At 49.6% G+C, this 20,737-nt stretch overlaps 1 protein-coding gene across 3 annotated transcripts in view; it reads right to left on the bottom strand.

Annotated features, from left to right (window-relative positions):
* The window catches only part of LOC135903235 (golgin subfamily A member 3-like), an 83,617-nt gene that overhangs the window by 51,309 nt on the left and 11,571 nt on the right, over positions 1-20,737 (bottom strand). For all 3 annotated transcript variants that reach the window (XM_065433653.2, XM_065433652.2, XM_065433654.2), the window contains exons 3-6: positions 17,803-17,978; positions 14,175-14,364; positions 11,905-12,896; positions 10,621-10,914 (exon numbers count right to left, since the gene is read on the bottom strand). In XM_065433653.2, coding sequence (XP_065289725.1) covers positions 10,621-10,914; positions 11,905-12,896; positions 14,175-14,364; positions 17,803-17,978 — 1,652 coding nt within the window. The remainder of the gene's footprint in view (positions 1-10,620; positions 10,915-11,904; positions 12,897-14,174; positions 14,365-17,802; positions 17,979-20,737) is intronic.

Below are 20,737 nucleotides of genomic sequence, written 5' to 3'. Positions count from 1 at the left end.
AGCTGAGCGTATCGTTCCTGCGGGATCGGATCCTCGGCGCGCGTGGTGGTCTATAGGTGGACCCTTAAGGAACACCACGTGAGAGAGACCACGAAGTGTCGCCTGCAACACACGCGGCTGAGCGTATCGGTCCCTTTGGGCTCGGATCCTCGGCAGGCGTGGTGGTCTAGGTTGTTCCCACAGGAACACCACGTGAGAGAGATCACAAAGTGGCGCATAAGTTCGTTTGCTGGCAGAATCCTCGCGCACGCTCGCTGCAGCCCACATTGGGGTTGAAAAGACAGCGTGGTGCTACGCTATCGCTCCCACTGGAGCGGACGTAGCACGTTTGTGAACGGAGCCTTGCTCTTCACGAATTTTGCGTACCTGCACATTTCTGGCAACTCATTCGGAAGGCCTTAACGCCTGAGCGATCTGGCTGACCGCACCATGTCTGCTAACCAGAGCGGCCGTTGTCCCCTCATTACGTTAGCAGACGTTGCTTTGCGCGAGACCGGGGCCTTGTCCCCCCTCGAGCCGAGCATAAACTCACGCTCGCGTACTGCCGCCCCCAGTGGGGTGGCAGGGAAACGGAAACCGCGGTCGCTCGTGAGCGCACGATCGGCCGAACCCTTGTCAGCTCCCTGTGCGTACCGGGCAAGCTGTAATGCTGGTGCGCACGCGCCGTTTATTCCGATCACCCTTGCTGGTCGTGAATTTGCGGCGCTACTGGACACGGGCGCTAGCACCTCGTTGTTCGGCGATGAGGCTTTCTCCCATTTGAGCAAGCACGCAGTGCGCTTGAGAGACAGCCGAACGACTTTCAGCCTTGCGAAAGGCGTGGCCCATTCGGCAGGCGCCGCAAGGCTGACCGTCAGATGGGGGGGACGACTGAGACGCACGCGTTTCATTCACCTCCCAGGGCTCAGTGTTCCTGTGATTCTCGGACGGGACTTTCTCCTGAAAACCGGGATCGTAGTGGACATTGCTAATGGTGGATATCGCGACGGACCTTTTTCCTCGCTTAAGCCGTTCATCAGCCCGCCGGCGCCGACTCTTGCCCGTGCAGAAGAGGCGTTCGGACCGTGCCGCGCGCAAAGTTCGGGGGCAAGCCCCTGCGCTGTGCGCTCGCCTGCTCCTAGCCCCGATTGGCATAAAGCGGCACGGCACGTTAAGGCACTACACCCGTTAGCCGCCAGTGCGGTTCACTTGGGTGGTGCACAGAAGGCTCGGTTGTCGTCACTATTACGCCAATACGATGAGCTATTCACCGATCTGCCTGGCTGCACCGATCTAGTGAGCCACAAGATCGAAACCGGTGATGCGCTTCCACTGAAGTGCAACCCTAGGCCTGTCAGTCTGGCCAAGAGGCAGGTGATTGACGGTTTGCTGGATGAGATGCTAGCGACGGACATTATCCGACGCTCTTCCAGTGCTTGGGCGTCTCCAATTGTGTTGGTGCCTAAGAAAGATGGCAGTCAGCGCCTTTGCGTAGACTACCGCCGTCTGAACGGAGTGACTCGAAAGGATGCCTACCCGCTCCCGACGATTAGCTCCATTGTAGGAAACCTGGGCAGTGCGAGGTACTTTACTACGCTAGATGCCTCCAAAGGTTACCTACAGGTCCGGATGGATGATCGTGACCGGTGCAAGACCGCGTTCACGTGCCACAGAGGGTTGTTCGAGTTTACTCGTATGCCCTTTGGCCTCTGTAATGGTCCGGCGACCTTTCAAAGGCTGATGGACCGCGTTCTCGGGGAAGCCAAGTGGTCACACTGCTTATGCTACCTCGACGACATCGTGATCTATTCACGAACCTTCGAAGAGCACTTGACCCATGTTGCCGATGTGCTCGAGAGGGTGTGGGCTGCCGGGATGACTTTGAATCCGGCGAAAGCCCAAATCGCGCAAACTCGAGTTCAATTACTCGGGTTTACGCTGGGCAGCGGCTCCATTGAGCCGGACGGGGAGAAACTTCGAGCCATACTCGATTTCCCCGTGCCAAAGGACGTACGCGGCCTGCGCCGCTTTCTGGGAATGGCCAACTACTACAGGTCGTTCATTCCGTCCTGTGCCCGAGTGCAGGCACCCTTGACCAAGCTATTGGGAAAGTCTGTCGAGTGGCATTGGGGACCTGAGCAGCAAGAGGCGTTTCGCCGTCTGTCTAGCGCCATTGCGGAGACAGCGCAGCTCCGGCTCCCCGACCTGACCAGAGAGTTCGTTGTCCAGACTGACGCGAGCGATTTGGGATTAGGAGCCGTCCTCCTACAGGTATTTGATGGCGTGTTGCAACCGCTGGCCTTTGCCAGCCGCTCCTTAACACCCTCGGAGAGGAATTATTCCGTGACCGAGAAGGAATGCCTCGCCATCGTGTTTGCACTACGTAAGTTCGATGTCTACCTTGACGGGACGAAATTTGTCGTGCAAACAGACCACAGTGCGCTAAGCTGGCTGATGCGGCTCCGCGAGCCTGCGGGCCGGCTCGCGCGCTGGGCCCTCCTGATACAGCATTATGACTTGTCAGTGCAATATCGAAAGGGGAGCACCAACGTGGTAGCTGACGCGCTATCTCGTGCTCCATTGTCCACCGGGAGCCTTCCTCTAGGTGCGACAGTCGATGGCGGCGCCTTTGCGCCAGCAAGTATCAGGGGCGAAACGGTGGCCGAGCCGCCGAGCGGTGAGAAGGGAGAGCCCGCAAACGGGCAAACCCGTGCCGCTATCCAGGCAAGCAGCGTGCCGCAAAGCAGGCGAGAGGGGGAGCTTCTTGAAAGCGAACCCACGACGCCGACGCGGGCGGTAGGGATGGCTGCAGTCCTGAGTGGGGACGAGACCAGGCCCGCCTGCGTGGGTACTGGAATCGCATTCAGCCGGAAAGAGCTACTGACGGCCCAGCAAAATGACCCGTTTTGTCGCGCTTTGAGCGACGGTCTCCGGGAGACAGAGCGCCGAGACGCTGCTTGTACTGCAGCGGGCGCGGTGGAGGCGAAGCCAGCGTGTGTCGCTGTGGCCTCTGGGGATTCATATTTGCTGGATCATGATGGGCTCGTGCTGAAGTACATAGCCACCGATGATGAGTCCGTAGACGCCTTTAAGGTGGTTATCCCCAAGAGTCTGAGAGGCGCACTGTTGCGATTCTCTCACGACGAACCCTTGGCCGGTCATATGGGTGGCTCCAAAGTTTTTGCAAAACTGAGCCAAACGGTGACCTGGCCGGGCATGAGGCGGGATATACTCCGCTATTGCCGCTCCTGCCATGTCTGTCAAATGGTGAAATCACGAGGAGGCAAGCCACCTGGATTGATGAAACCAATTGACAGTGTGCGTCCGTGGCAGATAGCCACCTGCGATCTAATGGGGCCTTTCCCCAGAAGTAAGCAGGGGTATAGCTACTTGTTGGTAGTTGCTGATCATTTTTCGAAATGGGTTGAACTGTTTCCTCTTCGGAAAGTGACAGCACGGGCGGTGCTAGGAAAGATCCTAGAAGTGTTCAATCGGTTCGGCTACCCGGAAAGGCTGATCACGGACAATGCGTCCTATTTCACCGCTCGGGTGTTTGGTGCGACGTGCCGTTCCTTTGGAATTGATCACCGCACTACTTCGCCCTACCATCCCCAGTCCAATCTGACAGAGCGAATGAACAGAACGCTCAAACCCATGCTCTGTGCCTTTGCCGAGCGCCAGAAGGATTGGGCTGACCACTTGAACGAGCTCGCGTTCGCCATCCGAACCTCTGAAAATCGTTCAACTGGTTTCTCTCCTGCCTTCCTCAATTTTGGAAGGGAGCTGGCGAATCCTATGACCAGGATAATTCGCCGCCAGCACGAGGATGAGAAGGCGCAGGCAGACCGCTCTGCTTACGCATCGAAGCTTCGGGACCGTCTTTGTCAGGCTCTCAGCAGAGCAAGGCAGAGCTTGACGAAGGCCAGAGCCCAGCAAAAGGCTCAGTACGATCGCAAGCACCGCCACCTTTCATTTAAGGTGGGTGATCTGGTCCTGAAGCGGAACCACGCGCTTAGCGATGCTAGTAAGGGGTTCTCAGCCTCGCTGGCACCTAAGTGGCTTGGTCCGTACCGAGTGCAGAGAGTTTGCTCTCCGCTCGTGTACTTGTTGAAGGGTCCCCCTTCGGGGAAACTAAGTCGTGCCCATGTCGCAGACCTGAAAGCCTATGTCGCTCGGGCTGGCGATGTCACGCCCGAGCCCGTTCGCACAAGGCGCCAGCGACAGGGCGCACCCGTAGTGGCCAACCAGAAACGGTACAGTCTGAGGAAGCGATCACCTGTGTGATATCGCGCCGGACGGCGGACCCTCTCCGCCACCGAAGGCCCTCAGGCAACGCGCCGCCTCAGTAGGCAAACTTCTTTCTTGACGGGCGTTCCCCGAAAAGAGGTCTTGCCGCAGCCCATGCTAGGTAATTTTTGCTCTGAGTGCATGTTTTATTTCATTGTGTATATGCTATGGTGTGTTACTCCTACGTAAATACTTATTTTTGTCGCATGTAAGTGCTCTTACTTTCAAAAGCATGTGTGCGTCCTTGTTTTGCTTTGTTGTAAATAGCGTCGAACCGCAGTTTCCGTGTAGTTAACTGGCCGCCAGTGCTGTGTCGCGGGTTTTTTTTTTTCGCTGGCCCATTCGGGACGGTAGCCGTCGCGGGAACGCGGCGGGGAGTCGCGGTTTTTGTTTTGTATGTGTTTTTTTGTTTGGGAGGCCAGTTTGCACGTCGGCTACAGCTTCCCCTCGAGGGGGAAGCTGCGGTCGCCTGGCTGTTGCTTTCGGATGTGCGCATGCGGGAGGACCGTCGTAACGGTGTTGCGGGGTTGTGGTGATGACTGCCGAAAAGGCGCGCAAGACGCTTGTTGTTCTTTTGTCGGGCTCTGTGACGTGGCCGCAGCCGCTTTGTGTGCGCGCGTCTGGCGGCATTCCTGTGAACATGTGTGCGTGTGTGAGTGCGCCCGTGCCCGGGGCGAGTGTGCGTGCGCGCTTCTTTGGACGCCCTAGGTCGCCAGTGGCATCCCCGACCTTGTGCCCCTACTCGCACCTCCCCGGGGAAGGGCGAGCGAAACCCTCTGCGGCCCGCTACGCGAGACCCACCTCGCTTCCCCCGGCTGACGGAGGGGATGTTTTATGGCATAGCTCCCGCCTAAGAGTAACGGGATAGGGTTGCGCCGGCGGTCCTGGCCCACTTCCTTGAGCGCAACTTTGAACCGCCGGTTTGTGTGTGTGTACTACCCTGTGTGCATTGGTGGCCGCCTCGGTTGAGGTCGAGACGGACGGGCGAATGTGGAGGCTTCCCGCGTTTTTCCGGGCGCCACCGGAACTCTTGCGTGCTGTGCGCGGGCACTTGTCTCCCTGACTTCAAGGCGCAAGGTGCAACATCGATGGCTGCGCAGTCCTGCACCAACGGCGACCGTCGCGCCGACTCCGATCTGCAGCACCCAGGGCCATTCGCAAAAGAAAGGCTTGGCTCCCAACGGGACCTGGTGGAGGCTGGCCCGGCTCCTCGGCGGAGCCGGACATCCAAGAGGAACCGCCGGCCGCGTCAGACGAGTGCTCGGCGGCAGGACCGGGCTGCGAGGAGTGTGGCCACCTGGACGTGCCAGCAGGATGGGGCGCCGCCCCTGACCTTCTGCAGCAGCGCCCCATGGAAAGCGCAGAGGCGGGTTCGCCGAGATAGGCAGGTGAGCCTGGCGCCCCATCCATTCCGCGGGCACACGGTGGCCGAAACGAGCGGCTCGGCCGCAGCGCAGTTCCCTCTTCCGGACGGCGTCCGCTGTTGCCGGCTATGTGCCACGCCGGTCTACTCACAGACCCATTTCCGAGGTTCTCTGCACCGGGCTCGAGAAAGGGCCCTTTTCGAGGCTGGTGCTGGCGACCGCAATCCGGCACCAAGCGGCCCGAAGATTGCGGACTCGGATTTGGCGGCCCTGTGCCGGCAACGCTTGCGAGACAACCCCGGCTTCGCGGCAATGGTCGGTGCGGTGACCTCGACGGCGGCTATCGAGAATACGGCACCGGGCGTCGAGACCAAGATGACGGGCTGCGGAGCTTCCCCCACACCCCCGCGTCATACTGACGAACTGATGCAAGAACTGGGGGGGCTTTCGTGGCCGTGACCGGGCGTTGCGCAGGGGAGCGTGGGCACGAACATAGCGCTATGGGACTCCGCGTGAGTGCCAGTTTCCTTGTTCGGGCCGCCATTATTATTATCATTTTGTTTTGTTATGTTATCATTTTGTCTTTTGTACAATATACTACTTTTACTTTACTTTTACTTTTAATATACTTTTAATACTTTTTTGCTTAATACTTTTTTTACTTAATATACATTTACTACAATATACGCGTTTCTTTGTGTAACTGTAAATAATCTTCGTTGGGGTGGAACCTTATTATCGTTTCCCCCGCTCCTGTACTGCTGTTTTTGTTTTGTTTTGTGTTTGTTTATTTGCGTGTGTGTGTTGCCTTTTGTATATGCCGTGACTTATAATATTATTACACTGATGTAACTTTATAATATGGTTTCCGTTCGTGTTTTCTTTGTAGCTATCAGTAATTATGTTTGAATTCATGGTTATTTTAGTGTAGACATGCATGGCACTGGTTAAGAGTAATTGTAGAAATTTGTTTGGGCTGAGCTGAGGTTTGCGCGCGCCCCGTTAGTCTGACCACGTCAGACCGGTGGGAGGGCGATTTAGGAGGGGAGAGTGTGGGGACTGCGTAGCCCATTTCGTTGCAGCGCCATAGCACAGCACGTTTTGGGCATAGGAACCGAGCGCGGCGAGCTCGCTTTTGAACTTCGCGCGCGCGGTACACCGCTTTCCCCCTCTCTCATTCCTCCGAGGGCGCCGAACGGCACTTGTTGCCGTCCGCCCCCGAACGGTCCAGGGGCTCACCCGATTGGTCTGTTTGGGCGGGAACCCGCGTTCCCTCTCTCCTGGCGACTCAAGTCGACCGAGGAGCGGCAACGCGGGGAGAAGCTCTCGGACAGCGAAACGGTGCGTACTGACTTCCCATTCTCCCGGTCATCCCTTTGGTTGGCCGGTCTCGCCGAAGGTCTTCGACCCGAGGCGGTTGCGTACCTATTCGCTGCTCCTGTTCTGAAGGCTACGCCAAAGAGACGCGGCTCACTTGACGTGCGCGGTCGTACTGCGCCGAGTCGCCCTCGGAGGCTACCCCGAGCTGAAAGAACGTTGCCCTGGTAGCACGGTCGTTGGGAGCCATCCTCCCGTATAGCGGCGTGCTACCGCGTTTTGAGATAACTGAGTGTCACCCCTTGACTTGCGGGAGCTTCGGCTCATGAGCCCCGCGCCGAAACGGGTGTATACCGATATCCTGAACGCCAAGGTGGTCGTACAATAAACGCCTTCCTTGTACTCTGGGCCTTCTCCTTGCGGCGCTCTGTTTCGCTCCCATAGGAGACCGAACGAGCGTCCGCTGCGGGCACACGCTACACACGCGGCTGAGCTGATCGTCCCCCTGAGGGGCTCGGATCCTCGGACCTGCGCGGTGGTCTAGGTGACTCCCGGCGGAGCACCCCAATATAGGCGGAGACCACAACACGAAGAGCTCCAAGCACATGCCCTGTCTAGTCCTCCTTACTTCAACCTTAGTCTTTGGCTACTGACCTGCACTACTTACGGCTCTGGACTACATGATGTGTTTGGTCTATAAAGTGCATTCCTGTGCAAGCACACACACACCAGTAATCTCAGCCTGCTTATGCAAAATCTGGATTTCACAGATACATAGCTTTCAATTCACACAACTCCGGGTACAAAGGAAACTTTTTTCTTTAACTGTCATTATTGACTCACTAGGGCTACTATCTTTGTCACAGGAAATAAGAAAGGCAGCAAACTAGGAGTGGTGGAGGCAAGAGGTGGAGATGAGTCATGCTAAATCTGCAGAGTGAATGTACTGCACATTTGAAAAATGAAAAATAGCAAAGAAACTGGCTGGCAATACAATTAGGAGAAAGCTTTAGTTCGGGCCCAACTCCGACACGGCCTGTTCAAATACATGTAAAACGTGAAAATGTTTTTCTGAGATAGCCACGGGACAGATTTTAATGAAGTTTGTTGCCTTTAAGAGAGTGCTAGTGACTGTTAGAAGCAGAATTTCGATTTAGGGCCTGACCTTTTTTTAAAAAAATTTTAAAAGCTTTTTAAAAAAACAGCATCTATTAGATTTAGTAAAGCAATGAAGGGGGCTAGTTGGTGAACGTTCATGGTTATATTGCGCTCAGTTTTACACACGATGTTAAGGAAGGACAGGACGTGGATAGACGTAGCGCAAACAACCAACTGTTTAATACTGTTAAAGAATGCGCTTATATATAGGGAGATATGGCGCGGGGGGGGGGGGGGGGGGACATATAAAATGATATTGTGCTAACGATGTATGCCTGACCCAAACTATGATCACATGTCGTCACCTCGTCATATCTTTATATATGTCCCCCCCTCCCCCCCTGCGCCATATCTCCTTGTATATAAGCGCATTCTTTAAAAGTATTAAACAGTTGGTAGTTTGCGCTATGTTCGTCCACGTCCTGTCCTTCCTTAACATTGTGTGTGTAAAACTGAGCGCAATATAACCATGAATCTATTGTATCATTCAAAGCGGACAAATGCAATATGTCAATTTATAGCTTATGTGAATTCGTTACATTGTGTACAAGGGGTCTGCAAAAGCTGTATTTTCCTATTACTAAATTTTTTAGATTCATGTGTAACATATCAATTTTGTCTGCTTTAGATGTGCTATTAGATGCAATTCACAAAACTGTCAAATCATTTTTCAATGCTAAGTTAAAGAGTTGTAAACTTTATAGTTTCGTTTTCTCAAAATGTTCGATTTTTGCCAATATTTATAAAAAATTGAAAATCTAAATCAAAAATTTTAAACCAATAGTCACCAGATCTTAAGTTTTTCTGTTAAATGCAACAAACTTCGTCAAATTTGGCACAGTGGTTGCCAAGAAAAACGAACTCTCCTTTTACATGTATTGAGACAAGAGCACCCGAGCTAAAGCTTCTTCTTAAGACTGATCATGACTGCTAAAAATCGCTCCGGTGGAAGCAGTAGATACTCATTGTATTACAAAGCACAGTAGATTATAAGCAGTAGAATACTCATTAAAATAAAGCACAGCCAACTGAAATTCTTATTAACTTTGTCACGCAGCTGAACCCTATTGAAGACGCATATAAGAGTTACCAGATGTAATAAGCTATTAAATCTAACACAACAACATGTCATTAATTCAACATTCGTTAACGCGGAAAATCGGATAATTTGGGCTCGCCCTCTGGTCCCGGCTGGTGTATGCATTACACAATTGAATTAAACTCTCGTTCATTCGCATGTGTTTGAGAGTTAATTCGGACAATTCTTGGAGCTTGGCGAGCGCAGAGCGCTGCAAATGTGTGACGCTAAACAGAAACAACGGCACCAGTGTTAAATCAAAACAAAGCAGTGGAATCTGCTTCATCATAGTCATTAGAAAAACTTGTACATGAACGCCAAAACGTTTGGTGCCTATTTTTGTCTTTATAGCCTTTATTCTTACATTTAACACTGCACCTCATGCAGTGTTGGCCACGTGCCTTCATAATCAAGAAGGTGCCATCAACGACCCTGTCAATAGCGCCTGCAGTTTTGTTCACAGCAGTTGCACCAAGCAGTAGTTCAGTTTTGACTTGGTGCAAGTGTCAGCAGCAAGTCTTCAGAACTGCATCGTTACCATCCACGATCACGTGGATATCGGTCGCGGTTTTCTCGGCAGCGGTTGCGGCAAACAATAGTTTCGTTTCTACTTGGTGCAATGGCTGCACATGCAACGTCACAAACATGGCAGAAGCTGTCGAGGATGAAGAACACTGGCTACATTGCAACGTGTTTTCGAAACTCAAGACTGCAAATTCCAGCACTAAACATGTGGGAAGACAACACACAATTCCACACTGTCTCGGAATGCCCACTCTTAGCACATGCGGCAGATTAGCTCTAAAGGAGAATGCGTGGGTCGTGTATGTGCTCAGTCGCACTGACAGCTACGCGCAGCTAACATTGTCTCTCCCCTCCCCAACCTCCCCTCGCATGCACTTGATCACAAACCTGCACAAGAGATCTCACCCTCCCCCTTTGCTCACGCAGGAAGACGGTGCATATCAGCTCATCGAGTAATCATCCTTCTTGACTCACCCTTGCGCGCTTTCACTCACACCTGAAGCATGCAGCGCGCAGGGCGTGATAGGATCTAATCACACTTGGACTTTATGCAGCACAGGATGTTGCTCTGCTTCGGCAGTTGCTCTTGGTAGCGTGGTGCACAATTCGACAGGTGCATTTGCAAGCAAGCAGCTGCTTGTAATTCAGCCATTTGACCATCTGCATCCACAGAAGTTTCCATTTTGTGTTTCGGTATTCCTTCGTGGCAGCAGTGAAATTCTGTTATATGAAATTGTGCATAAACACATTTTCTTATATTGTGATTCTAAATACATGGTGTTCTATAGACAAGCAGTTATAAAAAGTAAAATACTGTGCTATAACAAGAATTTTGTTACATTGAAGCTTGTTATACTGAGGTTTAACTGTATCAAGGTTCGACTGTAACACTATTAGAAAACACTCTATTACCTGTTGAGGCTGTGCAGCAGCAGCCTCACGAGACAACATGGCCTCCCTCTCGAGCAGGTCAGCCTCGATGTCCTCAAGCCTCTTCATGAGGCTCTCCTTGTCGCGCACAGAGCGCTGCCGAGCCTCCAACAGCTCCTGGGCCAGGCGTGCGTTCTCGGCTCGGAGCATCTCTGCCGAGCTCTCTAGCGAGATCTTCTCAGCCTGAGTGGCCACGTGCTCCTTGTGCAGCTGGTTCCTGCCCTGCTGACTCTCGTGGAGCTGGTCCCGGAACCAGTCCTTCGATTTCTCGATGACCTGCAGCCAGTTTTGTAAGCGTTCGACTGAAATCCAGACAGTCAGTGAGAAGAGCATTTGCAACTAAAGAGTGCTGCCGCTGAATTATGCATTGAACAGACAAAGTGAACTGGCATTTGCAGTGTCTTTAAAATTGGCTTGTATGTAAGGTGCGATGACAGCCATCAGGCAAGCAACTGCTGTGGGAATACAGCAGGCCTACTTTTTCCAGCGTACCTTGCCAGCACGCAATTGCATGCTTCAGCTCATGCCAGGAAGTGCTGGGAGTAGCACGGAAAGTGCACCTTACCCCCGTTTGTCCCATTGCCTCCATGGCACCATGATGCATGCTACCACAGATTCATGGGATAGGAAAAGGCTATCTGTTCCTCTATGGAGGCCAGCCCTCCAATGGAAGGAAAGCACCACAGTGTAAAAGAGCAGCACACTCTTTCCAGCTGCAGCTAATCTACGACCTGAATTACATGAACTTCCCACAACTGAGCTTGCCATCTGACCATGTGTGATAAGCAGGCCATATGCAAGAGAGCACACATCCCTTCTTCAAGTACTCAGAGGTCACTTTATCGCTTTTGCAATAAATATTGTTTGTATGTTGTTTGCTCTGCCCTACTTGCCTGGGCCTGCTGTGATTGCAATTATTTGCACTACAGGTTGAGGATGTATTGTGAAGTATTGTATTGTGATGTATTGCTAAAACTGAGGCTTGCCTTCCGCCCTGAGCCACATGCAGAGCATACACTGTGCTTCAATACACTTCACTTCTTTGGTGGCCGTTTATGTTTTAAAGAGCCCGTCACTTCCAATGACTGTTTGCTGGGGCCACAATAGAAGCAGCTTTTGAAGTTTTCGGAATGTGCTAAAGTGAGGTTGTCAATCACATGCACTGCGAACAAAGTTCCACTAAGCTCAGCAAACCTCAACATTCTTTTTTGTAGTTGATATGGTTTCCTCGTTCTATAGACAGGGTCAAGGCTTTCATCTGCTAACCTGCAGTTGGTTGCGAAGGCTAGTGTTCTCGGCTTCCAGCTGGGCCCGAGCGCGTACGGCTGACTGGCTCTCGACGTGCAGCTCGGCAATCTTTTTCTTGAGTCCCTCAATGGCCCCACACCGTGACTCCAGGTCCACCTTCAGCTCTTCCACAGCGACCTTCAGTTCACGGTTCTGGTTCGAGAGCACCGCAGCCTCGTCGTGGAGGAAACCCGTCTCGGATTCCTTGGAATGGATCAGGCTGTCGTAGTCGCCCACCACGCGCCCGTAGCGCACCGACTCCATCTTCAGAGTCTGCAGCTCCTGCTGCAGGCCAGCCTCTCGCTGCACGGCTGCATCCTTCTCCTCCGCGAGCTTCTGGCAGCGGGCCTCCGCTGCTGCTGCCTGCGTCTTCAGCTCCGATTTGGCCTGGACCAGTCGGCCCAGCTCACCCTGGAGCATGTCCAGCTCGCCCTCGAGATGGGCCTTCTCCTTTAGCAGTGCGAAGTGGTCCGTCTCGTCCGTTTCAACGCCGACGTGAGCCATGACACTCCCGGTTGAGGACAGCAGGTCAGTCTGTGTAGCAGCCACTGTCTTCTCTCTGGCAGCGAGGACGGCGAATTGGGATGCCCGCGGCACCATCATGGACTTGAGCATCCTGATCTCGTCATCGACATCGCTGACCCATGACAGGTTTGACTCGGTCTCGGAGCAGACAGAGGCTGAATCGAAGTTGTCTGCGTCGAAGCCCGGCTCCTCAGACGGCCGCCTCCAGTTGTGCACGGAAGGGAGCTCTCTCCTGGTGATGGTGCACTGGTTGCGAAGCAGGGGGCTAGACTTAGTGGGCCCGTTTTGGGAAGACTGCACGTGATTTCCAGTGGCAGCTGGAGCGCTCAAGATGGTGCGAAGCCAGGAGGTGCGCTCATCCACAGAGGCCACGATGCTTTCCGGCGGATACTCAACCAGCTCCTGATAGATTGCTTTAGTTGGCACAGATGGCTTCAGAGGGACACCTGCGAACACGTTATAGACAGAGCATTGTGCTTCAGTGCTTCACTGATTGACTAATATGAACTGAACTGATTGCACTAATTGGTACAAGACATACAGAAAAAGGTGTACTATGGGCAAGATCAAGTGTGGCTTCCACAAACATACTGTAAAATATTTAAGGCCTGTTAACCAATGTAAGTGATGTAAGCAGCAAAGTGAAAAGACAGAGCCAAGATGTGTAGGTGGCCCTTATGAAAAACAACAAGACTGTCAGAAATGCAACTGCAACAGCCAACACTACTGTGTTCTCACTGCCTTCATGCTATGTTATATTTTGAGAGCAAATATAGACATGCAGCCTTGTAATTAAATGACGAAAAAAGCACGCAGACAATTCATATTGACTACAGTAACATGGCTTGTATATAAAGGGGCCCTGAAAAACTTCTTTGAAACGTTTTCGTTGGTGACAGTTGTGAAGTCCTGGATGGAAAACGTGGCTGCTGGAAGCAAGTGCGTGTTCCAGCAGGAAGTGCTGTAGGCAGTGGGGTTTCAGACTTCTCAATTTGCAACTATAACGGTGTGAAATACGGCCACAGATTATTCGAAGACCACGTTTGTGCCACCAAAGGCAAGTTATATGCATTAAGCAACAGGCTATGAAAATATGACTCAGAGGCCCAACTTCAGCGTGATGTGATGCATGAGCATTTGCAGAATTTCAGAGAGAGCCATCCTTTACCGCAGCACAAATTCGACAAATTATGTACGAACTAGCGTTGCTAACACTTGCATTTCTGAAACTTGTCTGGTTGTTTGGTTTTCTCGATGTTGAAATTTCCTGCAAAACGTTACGATTATTACAGGAATCATTGGCCCGGAAGCGGTTAAAGAATTGTGAGATATTTAACTAGTGAAAAAAAAATACATGGGATGAGATCAAGAACCACAGAGGACATGACGCTAGTATGCACCCAACTTGTCCTAACAAAGCACCAAATAAGTAGCACCAGCTAGCAACAGCTAGCACCAGCAAAATACACACCAACTAACCCAATTCGTTCATCTAAATGTGTTGTGGTTAAAGGTTGATGGCTGTTTAAAGGATGCTAATAAGAAAATCATACAATTACCGGCCCCCCGCATAGCTTTGCTAAATTGCATCATTTGTGCATACTGTTCATTTATAGTCAGTTGAAGTGAAATCCGAGTCAAAGTGAACTTTCATTGCGCTCGGCCTTTAATCAAGTGTTATCATTAATATCTGTCATGTATGATACCTGTCACATCGTTCTTACCGATGGTGGACTGTTGGACTGAGAGAGCATCGGCTGCCTGGGCCATGCACTTGAGTGGCGAACGGGGAGTCGTGGAGGAGGCCGGAGCAGTGTGCCCTCTGCGTGGTGAGTGCACCCGTGAGTGCTTCTCAATGCACTGAGCCACCTGGGTGCACAGGGTCGGATTCTCAGTCGCCACGTACTCTGCTACCTGTAAAGGGTGTTTCACAGGTACAACGGCAATCAATTTGATACATCTCAAAATCATGCACAATATGGCCACTCGTTCATTTCCCTGTTTTTGAAAGACCACCTTGAAATTAACTGAGTAATGTGAAAACAATGCCTTGTACGGTTACAAACCCTGGAATTTGATTATGGTTATTGGCATCCCCTTTGAAACGGGGTGGCAACAAATGGTCACCCAGTCTGCTTGATCTAATCAGGCTTTACCACATCTATCACAGTCTGGCGTTTGGCTATCTTTCCTTAATCTTTTGGTTCATTAAAAAAAAACACCTCTATATTGTGCAATTACCTATGCCTGTAACTTCTCCTGTTGCATCGATCTCTTCCCTGCTTTTTTTTCCCCACTAATATTGTAAACGTCTCTTGGTTATATAGACTGCTGAGCAGTTAATGCTTCAAACCACTTTGAATCCCAGTGCTTCTAAAAGGAGGGAGTTACCTGCAAGTCTTGCTGGGTGCTAGATCAGGCAGCACCACCTTCATGTTGATAATAACCAGAAAGTGCACTGCTTATTTTATCTGATAGAACACGTGTTGAAAGATTACATCTCCATTGTGATCTGAGACTGTTTTTTTTTTTTCTCTCTCATTCAACCTTTAACTTGAACAGTACCCCATGTGTATTTGCACAAGCCTCTCACCTAGTGTTACAATGAACTGCTCCAAAACACTGGTAGGATAAACCGTGCAAGAGATAGAATTGTGAAAAAAAGTAAGATGTGTGCAAACAAGCTATTCTTTGGTCCTTGACTCTTTGATTCTTTTGACCAAACAACCAATTGACTGACAGATTGATTGATTGATTGATTGATTGATTGATTGATTGATTGATTGATTGATTGATTGATTGATTCATTCATTGATTGATTGGATGTTATGCAGGAAAGCAGCTCAGGAGCCACGAGAGGCATTGTAGTGGAGAGGTCTGGATATATTTCAAATGCTCGTGAGCACTATAACATGGACCCAAAGCTCAGTTTATTAATGCATTTGCATGTTGCTTGCACTAGAATGCAGCAGCCATAGCTGGGAATCAAATGTACGTACAACCTCATGCTCAGTAACAGAACATTGCGATCACTGGGCCATTTATGGTGGGTAAACCACGGGGCACCTCGAAAGTTAGCATTCAAATCGAAAAAAGTAAGCAAAAGAAAAGCCACAAGAAGCATTTCCCTGTCTTGTTCTTTGTCCAACTTTTCCCACAGACACTATGTTCCAATGAGTTTCACTCAGCACCGTGCTCCTTTTTGGCTGAAGGTTGTCGTCAGGTTGCCTCCTTGTGCCTCTAACGCTACTAGCCTTGCCAGTTGCAAGCAGGCCTTAAAGCTTATTTACATGCTACTAATGCACCTGGCAAGTTGTATTGACAGCCACCACCTATCAGCAGCACTACAGTTTGAATGCCATCACACCATTTCTTCAGCAGCCACTCTATGCCAGTGGATGCAGCTGAAGTGCTGCATTAAGTTCACTGTTCCTGTAGCCTGCCCACTGCTGCTCCACTAATCCATGCATTGACAAAACAAGTGTCTACATGCCTAGAAGTCAAATTTCATGATCAAATTTGACACCACTGCAAACACTGGTGCATTAACATTGTCATCATAAGCCCCCCTCACTCTCTAGAAAGATAGTCATGACTGTGCCACTCTGTTCTCCCACAATGTGGAACAAACATGATATAACATTTCCACTTCTTTCATGCATTCCAACCACACCAACTACATTTCTGCTGAGTCCTTTGTTTTAATAGATTTACTGCAGAAATTTGGTCAATTTCATATTAATTTCTTTCTGATGCAGTCAAGAATTTGTTGGAACATATACACAGAAAAAGCCACTGGCCATATAGATGTTTTGGCTGTGGGCAAGGGATCTGTATAGATTCCGAAACATCGATGGTTTTGTTATGCAAGATTGACGAAACTTCACTAGGGCAGCAACAGAACTACACAAATGGTGGCATTAGGAGGACAGACAATCACTAGAAGACAACGAGGCGCCTTGTGACTCCTCGTTTTTCTGCTGCGTGTGTGCTTGCGTGTGTGTGTGCCATCTCCATTTTTATTCTAGTTTGTGCATCCTGTGTAATCTACTGACTAGTCAAGTGTAAACATTCACTGAGCAGCTGTTTACTTGCATTCACTCTGTTTATTCCATACATTTGTGGTAGAGGAATGTACAGAATAAACTAAGGGGAGGGAGATTCTGTGTGACCTTAAGAAAGCCAGCACAGTTATCCCATTTGAACAGGTGCCAAACAATCCCTTTCATCAAAAATTTTGTCATAATGCATATCTTGTACATTCAGCAACATTAGAAACAGAGAAGCAAGAGACATTTAAAACAGCAAAACTCTTCTTACGCACCTTGAGGGTTGCATGAAGAATCCCACTTGCAGGCACTATGAAACAGAATACCTCACCTGAACTCTCATTATTTCTGGTATCGGAGCTAGCGCCGTTCTTAATAAATGCAGTGAACTTAGAAAACACGGACCTGTTTCAGAAATTTTCTCAATATTAAACATTGCTGGCCAAAAATAATGAAACGTCTGGCTACATAATGGCGCAGTATCAGCATAAAACTCGGACACCTATCCTTCAGCACACTTTCCTAATTCTCCTCATATTTTGCAACAGACATTGGAGCAGAGTTTAATTAACGAGTGCCTAAAAATGCACGCAATGCAATATAAGCTCACTACGCAACCACATGCTGGCAGTGCTATAAAGAAAACACAGATGTCTGTCCTCTGACGCACTCTTATAGCTCGCTTTGCACATTTTCACAGATTCTCCAGCCTGACAAGGAGCGTCCTAAGACTCACACAGTGTGATTAAAACATCACACTATTTCATTTACATATGCTTGCGAATGTGAGGCACTTCCTCACATTGGAGCTAGAGTCGGGAAACTCTAGCTCCAGGTCAGGCAAAAATGGCTGCCTCCCATTTTCTAAACAAAGGACTATCGAGGAAGGAAGAAGGAAGCGTGAAATCAGAGGAGGTTGCCTTGCTGCCAAGGCAACCTCCTTTGACGCCGCCATCCTTTCCTTCCTTCAGGGCCCACGTGCATGATGGCTCTTCGGAAATGGGCCCTACCTGGTTGCCAGGCCTCTGAAGGCATTGGTCAGTTTGCACTAACTCTTAGCGGCCGTCTTCGTCAATATTCGCCCTCAACGCCCCCTTTCTGCTCTACGTTACCCCATACTCTCCATGCACTCAGCGGGTAGAAATTACTGCTTGTGTATCACATGGTGTGGGTCTATTTCCCATGAGCCTTTTTATTCTTTATGACTAGGCTGCAAAACAGTCATGTGATGCTCCTTCCCAGTCTTTTTTTCCTTCCTTATCGTGTAGTGCAAGGGCAGGCTGTTAGTAGGAAGAGTGCCCACCCGGGGAGAGATGTTTGGATAGACTGGGTCATCAGGTAGAACTGCTGGCGGCTGCTCGGTTCCATTGGTGGGTAGACCGACAGCGTCTGCGGGCGGCCCAGGTGGCGCCTGGGCCTTGCCCGTCGTGCTTCCTGCCAAGCTAGCCACACTGGATCGTCGGCTCTGCTCAGACTCGGCTGGGACGGACGAAACAAATGGGGACAGAATCGCACGGGCAGAGAGGGTGAGGAGAGAGGGTGAGGAGAGAGAAAAACCCAACAAAGCCCGTGTTAGTGGCAGTCACTGAAAACGAGCACAATCCATGCAGTGTTACTGCAAGCATGTAAAAAAAAAAAAGAAGATGCAATATTTCAGCTTCTCCAAACAAAAATTTTAATTAGCACCCAATACCCAGGCTCAACACTGACTCTATCATGTCAAATGGCTGAATGCCTCAGTTCTGACTAGGATCACCGGAGGGAGGGGGGGGGGGGGGTTTATTCTGTAAGATTCCACCTAGTGGACTGTCCATTTCGGCTGCTGCTGATTGGATACAGCTGTACAAGCAAGGATAAGACGAGCGGCCCTAGCCAATCAGCAACAGCCAAAATGGACTGTCCGCTAGGTGGACTCTTACAGAATACACCCCCAGGTGACAGACCAGGCAGATGACACAGAGCAATCAGCAGACGACGCACAGTGCTACACGGCACACACACCATTGACACCGAGACCAACTCTGAACGCTAAATGCTTATGGCTCTATTTATACAGTGGAATACTTTCAGCTAACCACTTTGAATAAAAGAGCGTCTTAAATACAAGGCGCTACATGCTGGTTTCCATTTGATGACAGGCTAATATAATGTAGCAATCCCTTTCGTTTGCTTAAGCTCCATTCTTGTTATCCACAGTTCCCAATCAGCAAATCCCAGTGGTTACCTAGGCGCAGTGCTAATTGGCCAAGTGACAACATATCAAGAAGTAAACTGCAGCAACATGAAAATGGGGGTCCATTGGTGACTTATATATCATGGTGATGCAACTATGTGAACACAGGACATCACGCAGCACAGATGAAAGAAACATAATTTTGTGCCCTCTGCTCAGAAAACCCTGCGTCTGTGTCAAGCTGTGTCGCATCTTTGTGCTGTTGCATAACTATGAAAATGTACAAAAGTGCAGCAGAATTGTCTCAATATACCGGCAGTATGGCAGGGGGCTCTCTTAGGAGCCACAAGGATCCCATCACAATCCATGCATGTTCTACCAATGTTGCCCATTTTTTAATAGAACCATTTTTTTCCCCTTACACAGAGGTGTCAGCAGCTGTTTCCTGCCCTTGACCACAAATAAAGCATTTTTTTTTTAAGAACTTGCTTGAAGCAGCAGCCCTGTTTAGATTGGCTCTAAGCATCACTGAAAACAGGCCACCTCCTAAATGTAAGGTGTGCAAACCTACTGGACAGATATGCACACTGCTTTCATTTTAATTTATGCGTAGTCAGCCTTTAGTAATTATCAGAGTGAGTGTGAGTGTTCGTCAAAGGCTTCAGGTCTGCAGCCTTTACCATCTGAGCACCTCACAGGCCAAGACACTGGGGTTCTGCCAAACTTATTCAGTCTACAGAGCTCTGAAGGTTGGAAAGTTCTAAGAATATGCCTGATAAATAGAAAAACTCCCCCTAAGATGAACTCATTTGGTAATACATGCCATGAACATTAAAAGTATGATTGTCCAGTCATAACAACACTGAAAATAACTGCCACACTAAGAAATGAGAAGCTATCATTCATTTGCGCAAAATAGTTCTCCTTTGATTAAAACTTTCTGCACCTTCCTGACCTCCACAGAACTTTCTGGTTTATAGCCACACTAATGACAAATGCAGCTGCTAGCCTCAGGACGTTCGTTATATCAAAACAGGATTAACTAACACCTGTGTAAGATGGGCAACTTTTGCTTTACTTTGAGAAAGTGCCACTCAGTGTTGGTGTCATTTGGAATCTCTCACATTAGCGAAATATGTTGTGACACCTGCTACAAGGTGCAGTGAAAAGCAAGTACATTTATTTGTTTCATCTAATCTATCAAAGCATGTAGCCCCACAAACAGCACTCGTCAGAACCAACAAAAGTAAGGAAAGAAAGTGGAGATTTTGGTATTTTTGCAGACATACTATTCTAAAGGCATTTGTTTCAATCAGCAAAATACTCCCCATGGGGGCCATAGTGCAGTGCATTAGGAAATACATGTAGTCCATGTGTGTGATGATGATGCAGTCCAATAAAATGCGAACAATTATTCTTTGTTTTAAATTCTGTCTTTTTGTAAAACGACACCAATACTACTTACTTAACTCTTTCCAAATGCTTATCATTTTTGTGCATCTTATAGCATCCAATCACCAGCGCCGTTATTTCTGAATATTTTGTCTTGCTGCAGAGCAGTGAACCACTTAAATGGCCTTCAGTAAAGCAAAGTGCTCGTGCCCAAAGCTATGTTGAATTTGCCAGTCTGATTAGGTATTAGCAGCAGATAAAATTGTTGAGGACTGAACGGGCTCCATATTTATGCCACTATTCATGCCACCGTAGACAAATGAGGTCTGTTATGTAGGAAGCCTATGCAGCACCGGCAATCTCGGAAGTCATGCTCTGTCGGGCGCAACCACCTACTTTGAGTTCCACACAGAGGAGGCCCTACACTGTCACAAGTTGCGCAGAAAGAGTGATGAGAAAGCAGCAGCCACTGAGCTCTTGTGTACAAAAACGCAACAACCCTTTTACAGAAATTGAACATTACGTTGACCTACAGTCATTAGATTCCAGCCGTAAGATAGCTCTCCTCGTCCTGTTTCATGAGTACAGCTGCTACACACAATCAAGCCCTTTTCCTTTGTACATGCCTGAAAACACGTCAGCGTGCCTATGTAATCAGTGCAGCTTCAGGCGT

The sequence above is a fragment of the Dermacentor albipictus genome, chromosome 2 (assembly GCF_038994185.2).
Source record: "Dermacentor albipictus isolate Rhodes 1998 colony chromosome 2, USDA_Dalb.pri_finalv2, whole genome shotgun sequence".
NCBI lineage: Eukaryota > Metazoa > Arthropoda > Arachnida > Ixodida > Ixodidae > Dermacentor > Dermacentor albipictus.
The sequence above is the reverse complement of the archived record's forward strand: the minus strand, read 5'-3'. Positions and strand labels throughout refer to the sequence as shown.